General features: G+C 45.3%; 1 protein-coding gene across 1 annotated transcript in view; it reads left to right on the forward strand.

The window, feature by feature from the left end:
- MCM3 (minichromosome maintenance complex component 3) overlaps nt 1-17,828 on the forward strand; it is a 51,925-nt gene extending 34,097 nt beyond the window's left edge. Inside the window, 5 exon segments of the mRNA XM_060263430.1 lie at nt 1,959-2,099; nt 8,213-8,316; nt 10,218-10,309; nt 15,754-15,826; nt 17,056-17,828. Of these exon segments, the coding sequence (XP_060119413.1) occupies nt 1,959-2,099; nt 8,213-8,316; nt 10,218-10,309; nt 15,754-15,826; nt 17,056-17,254 (609 nt within the window). The 3' untranslated portion in view covers nt 17,255-17,828.
- The last annotated feature ends 757 nt before the right edge of the window (nt 17,829-18,585 follow it).

Consider the following 18,585-nt stretch of genomic DNA (forward strand, 5'->3'; position numbering starts at 1 on the left):
AACGGTAGCTCTCCAGATGTTTTTTTGCCTACAACTCTCATCAGTCCCAGCCAGCATGGCCACTGGCTGGGGCTGATGGGAGTTGTAGGCAAAAAAAATCTGGAGAGCTACCGTTGGCCACCCCTGATATAGAGAACATCGGGGGGGTTTTGAGGAGGAATGCAGTTCTGGCTGACTTGGTGTCAAGGGGTGTGGCCTAATACGCAAATGACCTGCTGGGCTTTTTCTACAAAAAAGCCCTATGTGAAACAATGGTGATGCCAAGGGGTGTGGCCTAATATGGAAATGAGTTCCTGCTGGGCTTTTTCTACAAAAAAAAGCCCTGGAGAACATATACAATATGGAAAACATAAAATTTTACATTAGGAAATGATGCCATTAAGTGCTGTAGCCCAAAATTGTGCAGCTTCCTGAGTCACATTTGGATCAGCGTCTGCTGATAATTGATCTTGCTATAACCTCTTGTTGTGCGGCAGAACTCCCATTTTTGGGTACAGATTGTAATCCATTTATCATGAGCCAAATTATACTTACATAATGGGATAGAGGAGACAGAGAAAGAAGTACTTTTCTCCCTTCCTGACAATACAAGAACTCATGGACACCCAATGAAATTGCTGAGCAGTCGGGTTAGAACGGATAAAAGGAAGTCCTTCTTCACCCAAAGGGTGGTTAACACGTGGAATTCACTGCCACAGGAGGTGGTGGCAGCTACAAGCATAGATGGCTTCAAGATGAGATTGGATAAATATATGAAGCAAAGGTCCATTTATTTATTTCTGTAGATTTTCTAGGCCGCCCTTTCCCATAGTAGGCTCAGAACATAAGAGAAGCCATGTTGGATCAGGCCAATGGCCCATCCAGTCCAACACTCTGTGACACATAAGAGAAGCCATGTTGGATCAGGCCAATGGCCCATCCAGTCCAACACTCTGTGTCACATAAGAACATAAGAGGAGCCATGTTGGATCAGGCCAGTGGCCCATCCAGTCCAACACTCTGTGTCACATAAGAGAAGCCATGTTGGATCAGGCCAATGGCCCATCCAGTCCAACACTCTGTGTCACATAAGAACATAAGAGGAGCCATGTTGGATCAGGCCAGTGGCCCATCCAGTCCAACACTCTGTGTCACATAAGAACATAAGAGGAGCCATGTTGGATCAGGCCAGTGGCCCATCCAGTCCAACACTCTGTGTCACATAAGAACATAAGAGAAGCCATGTTGGATCAGGCCAATGGCCCATCCAGTCCAACACTCTGTGTCACATAAGAACATAAGAGAAGCCATGTTGGATCAGGCCAATGGTCCATCCAGTCCAACGCGATGTGTCACATAGTGGCCAAAAAACCCCAAGTGCCATCAGGAGGTCCAACAGTGGGGCTAGAGCACAAGAAACCAGCTTCAAGAGGGGGTTAGATAAAAATATGGAGCAGAGGTCCATCAGCGGCTATTAGCCATAGTGTGTGTGTGTATATAAATTCTTTGGCTCTGTCACACATATTGTGTGGCTCTCGAAGCCCCCACCTCTCCATCATCCAGCCTGGAGAAGCCATTTCTCTCTTGAAATCATTTCTTCAATCCAAGCCAGCCAGCAGCTTGCAAAATGCATTTAAAATTAAAGTTGCTTTCTTTCCTCCTCTCCTCTCCTTCCCTCCCCTTCCCCCTTCTATTTTGCTTCCTTCCTTCTCTCCCTCCCTCCTCTTTTGCTTCCTTCCTCTCTCCCTCCCTCCCTCCTTCTTTTCTTCCTTCCTCCCTCTCTCCCTTCCTCTCTCTCTCCCTTTCTCCCTCCCTCCTTCTTTGCTTCCTTCCTCCCTCCCCACTCTCTCCCTTCCTTCCTTCCCTCCCTCCATCCTTGTCTTGCAGCTCTCAAACATCTGACATTTATTCTATGTGGCTCTTACATGAAGCAAGTTTGGCTGCCTTTGTGCTAAATTGCCCTCTCTGTTGCTTTGCAGACTTGCCCCATCACGGCCCGTACGCTGGAAACACTGATCCGGCTCGCCACCGCGCACGCTAAGGCCCGGATGTGCAAAACGATTGATGAGGTTGATGCCAAAGCCGCTCTGGATCTGGTGCAGTTCGCCTACTTCAAAAAGGTGCATAGGCGGGCATTCAAGGGGTCGTAAGGAAGGCCTTGCTGAGGGGCCGGATATTGAGAAGGAGTTAGTTTGCTGTAGTGGTTAAGAGTGCAGACTCTAATCTGAGAGAACTGGGTTTGATTCCCCACTCCCCCACATGCACCTGTTGGTGTGACCTTGAGTCAGTTGCAAGTTCTCTCAGAGCTGTTCTTCTCAAGAGCAGTTTCTGTCAGAGCTCTCTCAACTCCGCCTACCTCACAGGGTGTCTGTTGTGGGTAGGGCTCTTTTTCTAGCGGGAGCTCCTCTGCATATTAGGCCACGCCCCCTGATGTAGCCAATCCTCCTGGAGCTTACAGTAGGCCCTGTACTATGAGCCCTCTAAGCTCTTGGAGGATTGGCTACATCAGGGGGGTGTGGCCTAATATGCAGAGGAGCTCCTGCTATAAAAAGAGCCCTGGTTGCAGGGAGGAGAAGGAAAAGAAGATTGTAAACCGCTCTGAGTGAAGGGTGGGTATAAATTCCATCTTTTTTTGTATCTTCAATGGATGTAGCTTTGTCTAGCCAGTGTGGTGTAGTGATTAAGAGCGGGTAGGCTCTTATCTGGAAGACCGGGTTTCATTCCTGGCTCCTCCACAGAGTGGAGGTCCATCAGTGGCTCTTAGCCACAAGGCGTAGATGGAACATTCTGTCTGGGGCAGTGACTCTCTGTGTTCTTGGCGCTTGGGGCAGTGCTCCCTCTAAGCTGAGTTAGTGTGAGCTAGCTCACAGTTTTTTAGGCTCTGGCTCACACATATTTGTCAGCTCAGGAAATATGGCTCCAGAGCAAACTAATTTATGCAGTTGAACAAAGCAGGAGTCAAGTATGACCTTTAAGACCAACCAATTTTTATTGAGAACGTCAGCTTTCGTGTGCTCTTAAGCACACTTCATCAGACGAGGAATCCAGCACGGTGAGCAAAGCCATACATAGCTGAGCAGAGCCGTACAGAGCTGGTAGGCAGTGGCCCAGAATGCAACAAGGTACAGATTTAAGAACCAATGAAAGTGAAGTAAAATTATCTGGTAGGCAGTGGCCCAGAATGCAACACGGTACAGATTTAAGAACCAATGAAAGTGAAGTAAAATTATCTGGTAGGCAGTGGCCCAGAATGCAACAAGGTACAGATTTAAGAACCAATGAAAGTGAAGTAAAATTATCTGGTAGGCAGTGGCCCAGAATGCAACACGGTACAGATTTAAGAACCAATGACAGTGGAGTAAAATTATCCGGTAGGCAGTGGCCCAGAATGCAACATGGTACGGATTTAAGAACCAATGACAGTGAAGTAAAATTATCTGGTAGGCAGTGGCCCAGAATGCAACATGGTACAGATTGAAGAACCAATGACAGTGAAGTAAAATTATCCGGTAGGCAGTGCTTTAGAATGTAAAAGGGTACAATGACAGAACAGTAAAATTAACACATTGAGCAAACCTTTGATCTGAGTAGCATGAGCATGCGAAAGCAACAAAACAGTAGTATGTCAAAGTGTGAGATTGTCCGTCAATGACAATGGGAGATGGGTTCAATATATGTAATGGGATAAGCAACCAAAGTCCCTGTTTGAGTGTGTCAATACAGCTAAAATAGAAATACATTGGATAGAGATGTTCTTGTCCACTTAATTTACTTCTTAACATGTAAACATCATTCTAGTTTGCCATAGGAAAAAGGAATACAATAAAATATAGTGAAAATGGGTAAAGTATATGTAATGAGATATACAGCCAATATCCAAATTTGGAGTATGTCAGTACAAATAGTTATACTGATAGACAATTTTAAAAGAGAAACACATTGGAATACTTTGGATGTATAGCTATGCTCACTGAGAGTGGGTTTAGCATCTGTAATGAGATACAAAACCAATATCCCTGTTTAGTCTTGGGGAGGTGTTTGTTCCAAGTTTCATAATAATTTGTAATTCAGCAATTTCTCTCTCCATTCTATTCTTGAAGTTCCTTTGCAGTAAAACAGCTACCTTGAGGTCACCCATTGAATGCTGTTTTACTGCAAAGGTAGCTGTTTGTGTGTGCTTGCGAACTGTGTTTATTTGACTGCTTTGTGAGAGACAGAGTGTGTCCACTTTCATTTAGCAGAAATGCAGTCAGCTGTCAGAGGACATGAAGACTGTATTCAGGGGAATGGCATTGTTTTGGGGAGGAGGGGAATGGGAAAGTCTCCTAGCTCCACCCCCAAACTCCCCAGGTATTTTCTGAATTGGACCTGGCAACCCTGCAGCCAAGCTTAGTTCTGTCAGTAAAAGGCCAGGGGAGGAGGCCTTCTCCAGGCCTGTATTGGCCTTTGAGGGAGAACTCATTGGAGCCAGTCCTGACTAGAGCTGCTAGTTCCAGGTTGGTGGGAAATCCCTGGAGATTTTGTGGTGGAGACTACAGAAGCCAGACTTTGGGAGGGGAAAGGCCCCCGCTAAATAGAATGCCATAGAGTCCACCCTCCAAAGTAGTTATTTTCTCCAAGAGGAAAGACATCTGTTGTCTGGAGTTAAGTTGTGATACCAGGATATCTTCAGCCTTCTCCTGGAGGCTTCCTACTCCAGGCCTGGCAGCACCCTCTTGGTGACTTGATGCCTCGTGACTGGCATAATTTAACTAGGCCTGCCTTCTTGCTCCTGTTTAGAAAATACGAAAAACAAAAACACTGTGATATACTGGCTAACAACACTGAGTAAAACATTTCTAAAAAGTCATACATCCTTTTAAACACATTACAAAGAAGTTCAGCTTTACAAGATTGCAGAGAAATGTCCATCCAGTGAGCAACCGGATGTAGGCTCATTTCATCAAAAGCCTTCTTCAGGAGTATTTCTATTTTCTTCAACGTTATCAGCTTCTTATTACAATTCAGTGTTAATATTGGGAGCCAGCTAGACCTTAACCTCTTCTCTAAACAGATTCAAAAGCCTTCTGAATTTGGCTGGCAAAATGCTCTCTGCAACCTCTTTATTTTCTTCAGAATTTCTCATCCTGGAATAAACCACGGTGATTATAGTGAGCCGCAACACAAAGCTGGATGGAAATGGATAACTTTTTAAAAAAAAATTAAATGAATAATTTTAAATATATATATATTCTTGGTTACTATCAAGAACTTACCTTTCCAACCCACTTAAGTGTTTATATTTATACTACAAGCAAGTCTGAAACCTCTTCCCGAACCAGATGCAAAAGCCTTCTGGATTTGGCTGGCCGAATGCTCTCAGCATTACATTTACATCAGGAACCAGCTATTCCTGAACTTCTTTTCTAACCAGATGCAAAAAGCCTTCTGAATTTTGATGCCAAAATGTTCTCAATACCACTTAAATGTTTAATTTTAGAAGCAAGCCAGTCCTGAACCTCTTCTCTAACTTGATGCAAAAGCCTTCTGAATTTTGTAGGCAAAGTGTTCTCTCCAAAAAGCTTGAAAACTAACTCTACCTAGAGAAAACTGTTCTGGGTAACTCCATGCAGCTGTGTCTTGGATAGCTCTTTCTTAAAGACACAGTGATAGAGTAAGGATTCAGTGACACAGTCAAGATTTATCAGTGATGTTCCATTAGAGTCTCAGGGAAATAATGGTATGATTTTAAAGTGTTTTAAATACTTCATTGATGTATAATTGAAGGGGATGGTTTCAGTTATTTTAGTAAATGGTTTCAGTTATTTAGTAAATAGAGGCTTTGCACTGTAACTTGATTGAGCAAGCCTGGCAAAGCAAGCTATTATGCAGAAGGAAACAAGAAAGGGAGAAGGAAGCAGACGGTGTGTCGCTCGTGGGCCTGCTAGGAGCCCTCCGGGAGCCTAATCCAGCTCACGGGCCGCATATTTAACACCCCTGGCTTAGAGGGCATATTGCTTGGAACCTTTGCCACATGTTTAAGAATGCTATCTCTTCCCAGTCCCAAAAATCTTGTTTGTCTCTAAGGTGGTACTGGACTGAAATCTAGCCCCTCCCCCCAGCTGAAGGGCACCTCGTTGCTGGGTGACAAGCTGGGACGTTGTCGACTTGCAGCTGACTCATAGCAACCCTGGGCCTGTGACGTTTTCACGGCAAGAGATGAGAAGAGGTGGTTTGCCCATGCCCGCCTCTGCGCAGCTGCCCTGGACTCTACAGTAGTCTCCCATCAAAGAGAGCCAGTATGGTGTCGTGGTTAAGTGCACGAGACTCTTATCTGGGAGAACCGGGTTTGATCCCCCACTCCTCCGCTTGCAGCTGCTGGAATGGCCTTGGGTCAGCCATAGCTCTCGCAGAGCCGTCCTTGGAAGGGCAGCTTTTGTCAGAGCTCTCTCAGCCCCACCCACCTCACAGGGTGTCTGTTGTGAGGGGAGAAGGTAAAGGAGATTGTGAGCCGCTCTGAGTCTCTGATTCAGAGAGAAGGGCAGAGTATAAATCTGCAGTCGTCTTCTTTTTCTACTAGCAATGGTCGACTTTGCTTGGCTTCCAGTCTCTGATGAGCTTAGACTCGGCTGGGTTGTTACGCTACTGTGTTTAGCTTGCTAGCTGATCATTACTTAGTAAATGAGTAGCTGGAGTGATGTCCTTTAGCCATCTTGGCACGATCCATGTTTGCTTCACTGCAGCTGATTTTTTTTTATTTCCAATTTTTTAATTTAACAGGTTCAAATACAATAAAAGGGGAAAAAAAACCATGCAGTTCCCCAAACAATAAATAAAAAGCAATATGTCCATAAACAGTGTATTCTGCCTCAATATAAGTATTTGTTAATGTTAATCTATTAAAATTATCAATTTTTCGCATGCAGGGTTATTTGGTATTATTTTGTATTCCAGCATATAATTTGCAACAGGGTACCATTCAGAGTGAAGGACGGGATATAAATCTGCAATTCTTCTTCTTCTAAAGCGACTTTCTACTCATATTGCATTGGTGTTACATTTGAAAAGGAAAATGTTGTTTTAGTCATAATAAAATAATCCCATATTTTTTTGAAACCAGGTCGAAAGAGTTGGAATTTATCTAGCCATTTTGTAAGCTATTTTAGCTGTAGAAAGTAAAATAATATCTTTTTTCTGAATCTCTCTGTTTGATTTTCCCCTGATGCTCTAATAATATTTACTTGGAGCTTCTTTCTAATTTCTGGTATCACTTTAGAAGAAGAATTGCAGATTTATACCCCACCCTTCACTCTGAATCAGAGCAGTTTACAATCTCCTATATCTTCTCCCCCCGCAACAGACACCGTGTGAGGTGGATGGGGCTGAGAGGGCTCTCAAAGCAGCTGCCCTTTCAAGGACAACTCCTGTGAGAGCTATGGTTGACCCAAGGCCATTCCGACAGCTGCAAGTGGAGGAGTTGGGAATCAAACCCGGTTCTCCCAGATAAGAGAGCTATGGCTGACCCAAGGCCATTCCAGCAGGTGCAAGTGGAGGAGTGGGGAATCAAACCGGGTTCTTCCAGATAAGAGTCTGTACACTTAACCACTACACCATACTGGCTCTCTTTAAACCAAAAGTTTTGTATATGAGGACAAGACCACCAATTATGTAAAAAGTTTGCTATTTGGCCACATTGTTTTGGACGACATTGTGAGTTTGAAGAATTTATTTTGTGTAAAACTGCAGCTGATTCGATGGGCGATTTCACGCATGCTGAATAAAGTGCATTCAATCCACTTTCAGTGCCCCTTGCAATTGGGTTTTACTGAACGAAATGGCCAAACCCTCTTGCAAACTATCACTAAAGTGCATTGAACATGGACTGAAAGTGCACTGTTGAACATGTGTGCCGTACAACTTTGGTCCAGTGACCATGGAAATGGTGTGTCGTCTGTTGTCCTCAATTGTGCCACTCTTTAGCGAAAAAAACCCAGAGAAATACCTGCAAAATATCCCTGAAGACGCACTCCTTGCAGTGTGAGTCCAAACGCAGGATGCAGTCCAGTTATGCATCACTAAAAGGTCTGGAGGCTGAAACTTCTTAAAAGTCACCCGTGTTCCCACCTTCCTGTGCGAAATGCCACATTGTTAGTGGGCAGATGCTTTCGAGACGGAACCCCTCTGCAGCCCCCGGAGCAGACGTCTGGCTGGCTGACCTAGTTACGGATTCTTTGGTTTCTGACTGATTTCAAAGGTTCTGGAGAAAGAGAAGAAACGAAAGAAGCAGACCAACGATGATACAGACCAAGAAACGGATGATGAAGCCGAACAGGAAATTGAACAAAGCCAGAAGAAGAGGTAGGCAAGTTGTGGAAAGGCAAACCTAAACTGTGGGTTTGTGTATTAATCCCGTTACTAGGGATAGCAGAGATGGTGAACTGCACCACTGAGTTTGGGGGTTTTACCTCCTGGGTATAGGGCTGAATATCTCACCTGCTTAACTGCCCCTTGGCAACGCAGAGCCTGTTCGCTAGCTAGGTTTAATGTGCCGCCATCTGCGATACTTCTTGGAAGATTCCATAAAATTCCCTGTGCTAAGGGACGGTGCACTTGTGCATGTCCAGAGATAGAAACTTTAGCTCTTTAACTTGGAGAAACGTCAACTGTGGGGTGACATGATAGAGGTTTACAAGATAATGCATGGGATGGAGAAAGTAGAGAAAGAAGTACTTTTCTCCCTTTCTCACAATACAAAAACTCGTGGGCGTTTGATGAAATTGCTGAGCAGTCAGGTTAGAACGCATAAAAGGAGGTACTTCTTCACCCAAAGGGTGATTAACATGTGGAATTCACTGCCACAGGAGGTGGTAGCAGCTACAAGCATAGCCAGCTTCAAGAGGGGTTAGATAAAAATATGGAGCAGAGGTCCATCAGTGGCTATTAGCCACAGTGTGTGTATATATATATATATGTGCGTCTGTGTGTGTATCCAGCATGGCTTCTCTGATGTTCTTATGTGACACAGAGTGTTGGGCTGGATGGGCCATTGGCCTGATGCAACATGGCTTCTCTTATGTTCTTATGTGACACAGAGTGTTGGACTGGATGGGCCATTGGCCTGATCCAACATGACTTCTCTTATGTTCTTATGTGACACAGAGTGTTGGACTGGATGGGCCACTGGCCTGATCCAACATGGCTTCTGTTATGTTCTTATGTGACACAGAGTGTTGGACTGGATGGGCCATTGGCCTGATCCAACATGACTTCTCTTATGTTCTTATGTGAAACAGAGTGTTGGACTGGATGGGCCACTGGCCTGATCCAACATGGCTCCTCTTATGTTCTTATGTGACCCAGAGTTTTGGACTGGATGGGCCATTGGCCTGATGCAACATGGCTTCTCTTATGTTCTTATGTGACACAGAGTGTTGGAATGGACGGGCCATTGGCCTGATCCAACATGGCTTCTCTTATGTTCTTATGTGACACAGAGTGTTGGACTGGATGGGCCATTGGCCTGATCCAACATGGCTTCTCTTATGTTCTTAACGTGTGTTCTTAAACTGTACTTTTTACTCTGACCTGCACTCCGTACTCATTGACCCCTGTCTGAGAGAGCAAATAGCGAAGCCCGACAAATATAAAATTGTCTTCTCGTCGTCAACTTGGAACCGATTGGTAATTAAAATTGTTGCAAATTTTTTTGTGTCTAGCATCTAGGAGGCGCTTCTTGTATTTGCAAACTGCCATTTGATGGATAGATTGGTGCCGTTATGTTCGATATCATGCCAATAAAGGTTATTGAATTGAGACGGTGAACCATATGTTTTATCAGCTTCAGCGTCTAAGCGGATTTTCTGTCCTGCAAATTAAAATATCTTCTCCAGCTGGGTGGGCTAGCATGGTGCATCCAGCCCGTAGCTATGGTGGGGCCACCGGGGTACCGGCCCTGCCACTCGAGCACGAGTGCGAGGAACTCAGCCCCACCACTTACCACCACCAGCCCACCTTGAATTACACATTCTCAGCTTCTTCTCATGCTTCTAGTCACCACTGCTGGTGACTGTCGTCTCTTGCAAACTTTCACCCTCTCTAGCTCCTGGCTTCCCAGCCCCACTTATCAAATGAACTGTAAAGGAACACGAGTTCAGTTACTTCAGTGGTGTTCAGTTGGCAAGAACACAAAACAGTGAGTGCAGCAGGCACCTAAATACTTGCCCAGCAATATCTTTACAATCTTCTTTGTCCTTTTTTAGAAGGAAGACACGTTCTAGCGACCAGACCGCTACAGAAGGGGAATCACATGATCCTTACGACTTCAGCGACACGGAAGAGAAAATGCCCGAAGGTGAGAGGTCTTTCTGATCCTTTTTTGGGGTAGCAGACCGATTGGAGTCAAACAGCCTTTTCGGAATAAAGGAGCTGTCGTGCTGTGGAATCCGCCAGCGGGTTTTATATGGCAAGATCGCGACAGCCGCCTACAGCTGTCTTTCTGACATCTGCTTCTCAACCCAAGGGGAAGGGTGTAGTGGTTAAGTGTGAAAGCCAATGTGGTGTAGTGGTTAAGCGTGCCGACTCTTCTCTGGGAGAACTGGGTTCGATTCCCCACTCCTCCACTTGCAGCTGCTGGAATGGCCTCGGGTCAGCCATAGCTCTTGCAGAGCTATCCTAGAAATGGCAGCTTCTGGGAGAGCTCTCTCAGCCCCACCCACCTCACAGGGTGCCTTTTGTGAGGGAGGAAGATAAAAGAGATTGTGAGCCACTTTGAGATTCAGAGTGGAGGGCAGAATATAAATCCAATATCATCATCTTCTTCTTCTTTCTCTCATTTTCTGCACCTCGCTGCAGGGGGGTGGGGCCAGGAGACTTTTGACCGGGCAGATGGGTAGAAGGAGCCATAAGGGTTTTTAAAATGACAAAAAAGCCAGCTTGCTGGCTGGCATTGCTTGTTTAGGAGCCTTGTTGGTACGAAAGATCAGTTCCCAAGGGCTGCGTGTTTTCTCTTGAACAGGGGTGGAATTCTAGCATGAGCTCCTTTGCATATTAGGCCACACCCTACCTGATGTAGCCAGTCCTCCAAGGCTCTTTTTTGTAAGCTCTTGGAGGATTGGCTACATCAGAGTGGTGTGGCCTAATATGCAAAGGAGCTCCTGATAGAATTCCACCCCTGCTCTTGAACAATGCTTTCTTTCCCCACACGGCTCTGGTGGATTGAGGCTGCCAAAGCCTTGAAATGGGCACAAGAACATAAGAGAAGCCGTGTTGGATCAAGCCAATGGCCCATCCAGTCCAACACTCTGTGTCACACAGTGGCCATTTTTTGGCCACTATGTGACACATCGTGTTGGACTGGATGGGCCATTGGCCTGATCCAACATGGCTGATGGCACTTGGGTTTTTTTGGCTACTATGTGACACATCGTGTTGGACTGGATGGGCCATTGGCCTGATCCAACATGGCTTCTCTTATGTTCTTATGTGACACTGAGTGTTGGACTGGATGGGCCACTGGCCTGATCCAACATGGCTCCTCTTATGTTCTTATGTGACACAGAGTGTTGGACTGGATGGGCCATTGGCCTGATCCAACATGGCTTCTCTTATGTTCTTATGTGACAAAGAGTGTTGGACTGGATGGACCATTGGCCTGATCCAACATGGCTCCTCTTATGTTCTTATGTGACAAAGAGTGTTGGACTGGATGGGCCATTGGCCTGATCCAACATGGCTTCTCTTATGTTCTTATGTGACAAAGAGTGTTGGACTGGATGGGCCATTGGCCTGATCCAACATGGCTTCTCTTATGTTCTTATGTGACTCAGAGTGTTGGACTGGAGGGGCCATTGGCCTGATCCAACATGGCTTCTCTTATGTGACACAGAGTGTTGGACTTGGATGGGCCATTGGCCTGATCCAACATGGCTTCTCTTATGTTCTTATGTGACACAGAGTGTTGGAATGGATGGGCCACTGGCCTGATCCAACATGGCTTCTCTTACGTTCTTAAAACAGGAAACTTTGAGCTGTGGTTTCTAGAGTCAAAACTCTTTCTGTTTTCCAGTCTGTTCATTATCTCTTTCATTGTACACAGTGGTCTGCTCCATTAGTACATGCAGACTACTTAAGAGTTATCTCAAGTAGCGGCTGAGTAATAGGAAGCAGAGAGTGAGTATAAATGGGCAGTCTTCGCAGTGGAGGACGGTAAGCAGTGGGGTGCCGCAGGGCTCGGTACTGGGTCCCATGCTCTTTAACTTGTTCATAAATGATTTAGAGTTGGGAGTGAGCAGTGAAGTGGCCAAATTTGCGGATGACACTAAATTGTTCAGGGTGGTGAGAACCAGAGAGGATTGTGAGGAACTCCAAAGGGATCTGTTGAGGCTGGGTGAGTGGGCGTCAACGTGGCAGATGCGGTTCAATGTGGCCAAGTGCAAAGTAATGCACATTGGGGCCAAGAATCCCAGCTACAAATACAAGTTGATGGGGTGTGAACTGGCAGAGACAGACCAAGAGAGAGATCTTGGGGTCATGGTAGATAATTCACTGAAAATGTCAAGACAGTGTGCGTTTGCAATAAAAAAGGCCAACGCCATGCTGGGAATTATTAGGAAGGGAATTGAAAACAAATCAGCCAGTATCATAATGCCTCTGTATAAATCGATGGTGCGGTGTCATTTGGAGTACTGTGTGCAGTTCTGGTCGCCGCACCTCAAAAAGGATATTATAGCATTGGAGAAAGTTCAGAAAAGGGCAACTAAAATGATTAAAGGGCTGGAACACCTTCCCTATGAAGAAAGGTTGAAACGCTTAGGGCTCTTTAGCTTGGAGAAACGTCGACTGAGGGGTGACATGATAGACGTTTACAAGATAATGCATGGGATGGAGAAAGTAGAGAAAGAAGTACTTTTCTCCCTTTCTCACAATACAAGAACTCGTGGGCATTCGATGAAATTGCTGAGCAGACAGGTTAAAACGGATAAAAGGAAGTACTTCTTCACCCAAAGGGTGATTAACATGTGGAATTCACTGCCACAGGAGGTGGTGGCGTCCACAAGCATAGCCACCTTCAAGAAGGGGTTAGATAAAAATATGGAGCAGAGGTCCATCAGTGGCTATTAGTCACAGTGTGTGTGTGTGTGTATATATGTGTGTGTGTGTGTGTGTATATATATATATATATATATATATATATATATATATATATATATATATATATATATGTATGTGTATATATACACACACATATATATATATATATTTGGCCGCTGTGTGACACAGAATGTTGGACTGGATGGGCCATTGGCCTGATCTAACATGGCTTCTCTTATGTTCTTATGTTCTTATGTTCTTATTAGGGATGGTTCAGTTCAGGCAAATTTTCAGGCCAATGTTCGGTTCTTCGATTCACAGCTGCATGGTTCGAAAACTCCGAACCGAACCAGGCTTTCCCAGTCTGTGCCCATTCCTATATCTTAAGTGATTTCACATTCCCGAGTCTGTGATTGAAATATGATTTGAGAGAGAGAGAAAAATCGCTGCAACAACTGGCTGTCTTCAAGAGCAATGAAGTGTTACTCAATTATGCAAAGGATAATGATAATGCTTTGATGGATGAAATAATTGTGATCGGCAATTTCTAGCTAGTTGTTCTAGCTAGCTCCATGTAAACTGGCTTTTCTTTGCTCGTTCTCTCTTGGAAAGCAGGACATTTTTTCTCATGGATGTTCTCCTTGTGTCCCAATTGAAGCATCCAGGGCTTTTTTTGTAGCAGGAACTCCTTTGCATATTAGGCTACAACCCCTCCCCGATGTAGCCAATCCTCTGGAGCTTACAGGGCTCTTTGTACAGGGCCTACTGTAAGCTCCAGGAGGATGGGCTACATCAGGGGTGTGTGGCCTAATACGTAAAGGAGTTCCTGCTACAAAAAAAGCCCTGGAAGGAACCATTGCATGGAATCCAAAATTTTGTTTTCTGGTAGAGCATTCGACTTTGGCGGCAGCTGCAGCGGTTTTCGGAGTCTTGGACGCAGAACTGTAGTTGGTGGTCAGCAGCTACACCCCCTCAGTATTGGATGTCGTGCTGTTGTGGCATTGTTAGCAGCCACTCTTGCAACTGGATTTTACACGGAGAATGAGGCGGTCTATTTGCAAACGGTTGCTATTGTTCAGTGTTCTGCCAGTGGGAGCCATGGCACCTTTCTTGGTGCCCACCGAGTTTTTTTTAGAAAGCGGGCAAGGTCAGATAGAGCTTTTGCTTAGGGTTGCCAAGTTCCTCACAGCCTCCGGCTGGGGACTTTCTTCATACGTGCGGCAGAGTAATGTCACCTGGAAGTGATGTCATCGCACTAGCGATGTCACCCGGTGGCCACTCTGGGCGTTTCCGGGAAAACACTATGGTTTTCCCAGATGCTCTAGCCATTTGGGAGGAGGAAAACTCTGTGGTACCTATTGTAGAGTTTTTCCCCTCCCAAATGGCTAGAGTGTCCCCAATGTGGGCCGTCGGGTTGGGAAGCTCGAACCAGGAGCTTAGCATCCCAAAATATACATGTATTTTTTCATATACAAAGTACATATCCAAAATCTCAAACACAATGAATATTATAAATTTGGGTAGAGATTTGATTTTTGAAAAAAAGTAATGCTTGGGCAGCCGCCACCACCACAACACAGGTATCTCTACGGCGTTTCCAAAGGGGGAAGCTGTGGCAGCCATTTTGTGGTTGGCTCCTCCCCCTTGTGGCAGCCGTTTACCAGCAGCTTTTTTGTGGCTGGGTCCTCCATGCTTTGTCAGAATTCCAAAGGTGCCCACAGGCTTAAAAAGATTGGGGACTCCTGCTAGTGTAGCGGTAGCACAATACCAATAGTGGGCCCTGAGAGATCTGCTTCAGTTCCGCAAGGCCTGTAAAACAGAACTCTTTAGCCAGACTTTCAGCTGAGGCAGTGGGCATCGCTTGTGATCAGCCTCCCTGAATGTATTTCTTTAGAATCTTTGACTGCTTTTAACTTGTACGTTGCTGTAATTGTAATGGCCAATGGCTTTACGCAATAAGAGAGTCAGTTTGGTGTAGCGGTTAAGTGTGCGGACTCTTATCTGGGAGAACCGGGTTTGATTCCCCACTCCTCCACTTGCTCCTGCTAGCATGGCCTTGGGTCAGCCATAGCTCTGGCAGAGGTTGTCCTTGAAAGGGCAGCTGCTGGGAGAGCCCTCTCCAGCCCCACCCACCTCACAGGGTGTCTGTTGTGGGGGAGGAAGGGAAAGGAGATTGTGAGCCGCTCTGAGACTCTTCGGAGTGGAGGGCGGGATATAAATCCAATATCTTCATCATCATCATCATCAAATTTTTACTGAACTACTGTTACTGGCTTCCCCACTTCATTCTGTCCCAGTGCTTTTAAGATCTGCTTGACGTGGACAATAGGCCATGTCTGTGAGGTAGAATTTGCGATTTTAGTATCTATCGTTACTATGCGATTTTAGATTTTATGTATTTTAAATTGGTTTTTGACTGTTGATTGTTTTTATGATGTAACCTGCCCAGAGCCTCTTCTACGGGAAGGGCGGGCTGAAAATCGAATAAAATAAATAAAAGGCATGGATGCAGCTAGTGTGATGTCAAAACACAAAGCAGTTGTTTCGTTTCTCAAATGAGGCTTGAACCGAGGACTCTCAGGTTCTGTGTTCTAATGCCGGTGTGTGCTGCTTTTCTTTAAAAACAACAACACAGAAATGCTGTAGGAACAGATAATAGGTTACATCTCATTTTAACACCACTCTTTTCTGCCTTGATGTTTCCAGTTCAGGCACGGACTCCAAAATCTCCTGATCCGCCGCAAACTGGAGAGGCTAAAACAAAGTTGGCCGAACCTAGGTGAGTATCTTGTAGAGGGAAAGGCTGGCGGGGTAGGTTGAGGGTTTTGTGTGTGTTGTGTTGCGAAGTTTTGTTCATTTTTTGGTAAAAGCAGAAGATCAGAATCTTTCAGGATGCAGCTCAGGGGTAGAATTCTAGCAGGAGCTCCTTTGCATATTAGGCCACACACCCCTGATGTAGCCAATCCCCCAAGAGCTGACAAGACTCTTTTTTGTAAGCTCTTGGAGGATTGGCTACATCAGGAGGTGTGGCCTAATATGCAAAGGAGCTCCTGCTGGAATTCCAGCCGCTAACCAGGGTATCTCTAGATCTCTGGCGATCTTTTGGTGTTATGGGATTTCTTACACAGCTGGTATTATGCCCTTTTCAGTGTGGCATAGTGGGTGGAGTGTTGGACCCGGGTTCAAATCCCACTTTTACTATGGTAGCTTGTTGGGTGACCTTAGGCCTGTCACAGACTCTCAGCCTGGCCTACTTCAGCAGGGTGTTGTGTGAGAGAATGGAGGAGGGCAAAACGATGCTTGCTTTGAGTCAACTGGGAAGAAAAACAGGATATCAAGAAATAAATGTGATGCATTGTCCTTATGGCTTTCCTAGTGTAATGGGCTAACCTCAGACTAAAGTTTCTCAGCATTGGATAGGGCCTGGTCTTATCTAGTTATTTATTTTACAAAATGTGTATCCTGCCTTTTTGCCCTTACGAAGTGGCTAACAGTTTAAAACATACATTATACAATTATGTTGCAAAAGCATTGAAATCAGCCCCCCCCCCCCAAAAAAACCTCATTAAAACAACTTTTAGAAGAGTTTAAAAACTGAGTTAAAAGACATATAAAACAAATACAGGATACATATAAAACATTGGGGGAGAAAGGAGGGATTGTTGAGGGAATGCCAAACAAAAAAAGTCTTCACTTGCTTGTGGAAGACAGCAGCAGAATGGGACAGACGAATCTCCCTTGGCAGAGTTTCAGAGCTCTGGTGCCATGACCGAAAAGGCCCTGCCCTGGCTTGCCACCCGCATACTATCAGAAGGTGGGGACACCTGAAACAGGCCTCTGAAGATGACCGTCAGGGTTGGGCAGGTTCAATAAGGGAATAGCCGGTCCCGTTTGCTTCCTAGCTGGAGAATTATGAACGAAATGACCACGAAACTGTGACAAGGCAGCTGCTTGTGAGTGCTGGATGGGAGTGTATTGTTAACACTGTTGTCTCCTCCCCTCGTGTAGGCTGAAGGAATTCAAGGCCGCCCTTCTGGAGGTGTTCCGCTCTGCTCATGCGCAGTCGGTGGGCCTGAAGACCCTGATGACGTCCCTCAACCAGGACAGGCCGCAGCCCTTCTCATCTTCTGAGGTGAAGATGGCCCTTGAGCAGATGCAAGACGACAACCAGATCATGGTGTCGGATGACATAATTTTCCTAATCTAAGCCGGGACTGAGGGGAAAGCAGAGACTCCCCCTCCCCACTTGAATCTACTCTGCGTCAAAGCTACTCCCCTCCCTCCCATCCTGACATATTGGCAAAGCTTAGCTGATCAGAACTATTTAGACGGGGAGAATTTTGTCTTTAAGCATAGTTCGGTATGTCTGAGGAGAACCAGGAACTAAAAGTCCGCCTTTTGAAAGGACCTGTGTGGTTGTGTCCTTTATCTTTGCTATTTCAGTGGAAGGGAATTTTTTTTCCCCCTACTTTGTTAGCCACTTCAGTCAATGTGTCCTAAATAAATTGGTGGTTGTGAGTGTCAAACCACATTTCCATACCACGTTCCCATGGTTAAAAAACGTTTTCGATATAGAGTCCGCTACTGCGGTGAAGGGTGACTTCCCGTTTCCCGTCTCTGTTCTTCCAGCTACGCAGTGAATTGATGCTTAAATTAGGTGCCTACGGTGTAATGCACGAACTTCGCTATGCGACGTGGGAGGGGGCCTTTTAAAACAAGCCCAAATATTTGTGATGGGTGTTTTGTTACTGAGGCGATTAAAATGTATTTACAGACAAAAAGATACTGCAAAACCAGCGTGTTCGTTTTGAAGCTTGGTCCTTGACTTGAATGATTTTGACACTAAGTAACATGAGAGAGAATATATGCCACAGGAATTCACTGCCACAGGAGGTGGTGGTGGCCACAAGCATAGCCACCTTCAAGAGGGGTTTAGATAAAAATATGGAGCACAGGTCCATCAGTGGCTATTAGCCACAGTGTGTGTATGTGTGTGTGTGTGTGTGTGTATATATATATATATAAAATTTTTGGGCCACTGTGTGACACAGAGTGTTGGACTGGATGGGCCATTGGCCTGATCCAACCTGGCTTCTCTTATGTTCTTATGTGACACAGAGTGTTGGACTGGATGGGCCATTGGCCTGATCCAGCATGGCTTCTCTTATGTTCTTATGTGACACAGAGTGTTGGACTGGATGGGCCATTGGCCTGATCCAACATGGCTTCTCTTATGTTCTTATGTGACACAGAGTGTTGGAGTGGATGGGCCATTGGCCTGATCCAGCATGGCTTCTCTTATGTTCTTATGTGACACAGAGTGTTGGATTGGAAGGGCCATTGGCCTGATCCAACATGGCTTCTCTTATGTTCTTATGTGACACAGAGTGTTGGACTGGATGGGCCATTGGCCTGATCCAACATGGCTTCTCTTATGTTTATATATATATATATATATATATATATATATATATATATATATATATATATATATATATATTTTTCCCCCTGGAAAAAGGTTGCAGGCATCTGTGTTAG

Source organism: Heteronotia binoei, chromosome 1 (genome assembly GCF_032191835.1).
Source record: "Heteronotia binoei isolate CCM8104 ecotype False Entrance Well chromosome 1, APGP_CSIRO_Hbin_v1, whole genome shotgun sequence".
Taxonomy (NCBI): domain Eukaryota; kingdom Metazoa; phylum Chordata; class Lepidosauria; order Squamata; family Gekkonidae; genus Heteronotia; species Heteronotia binoei.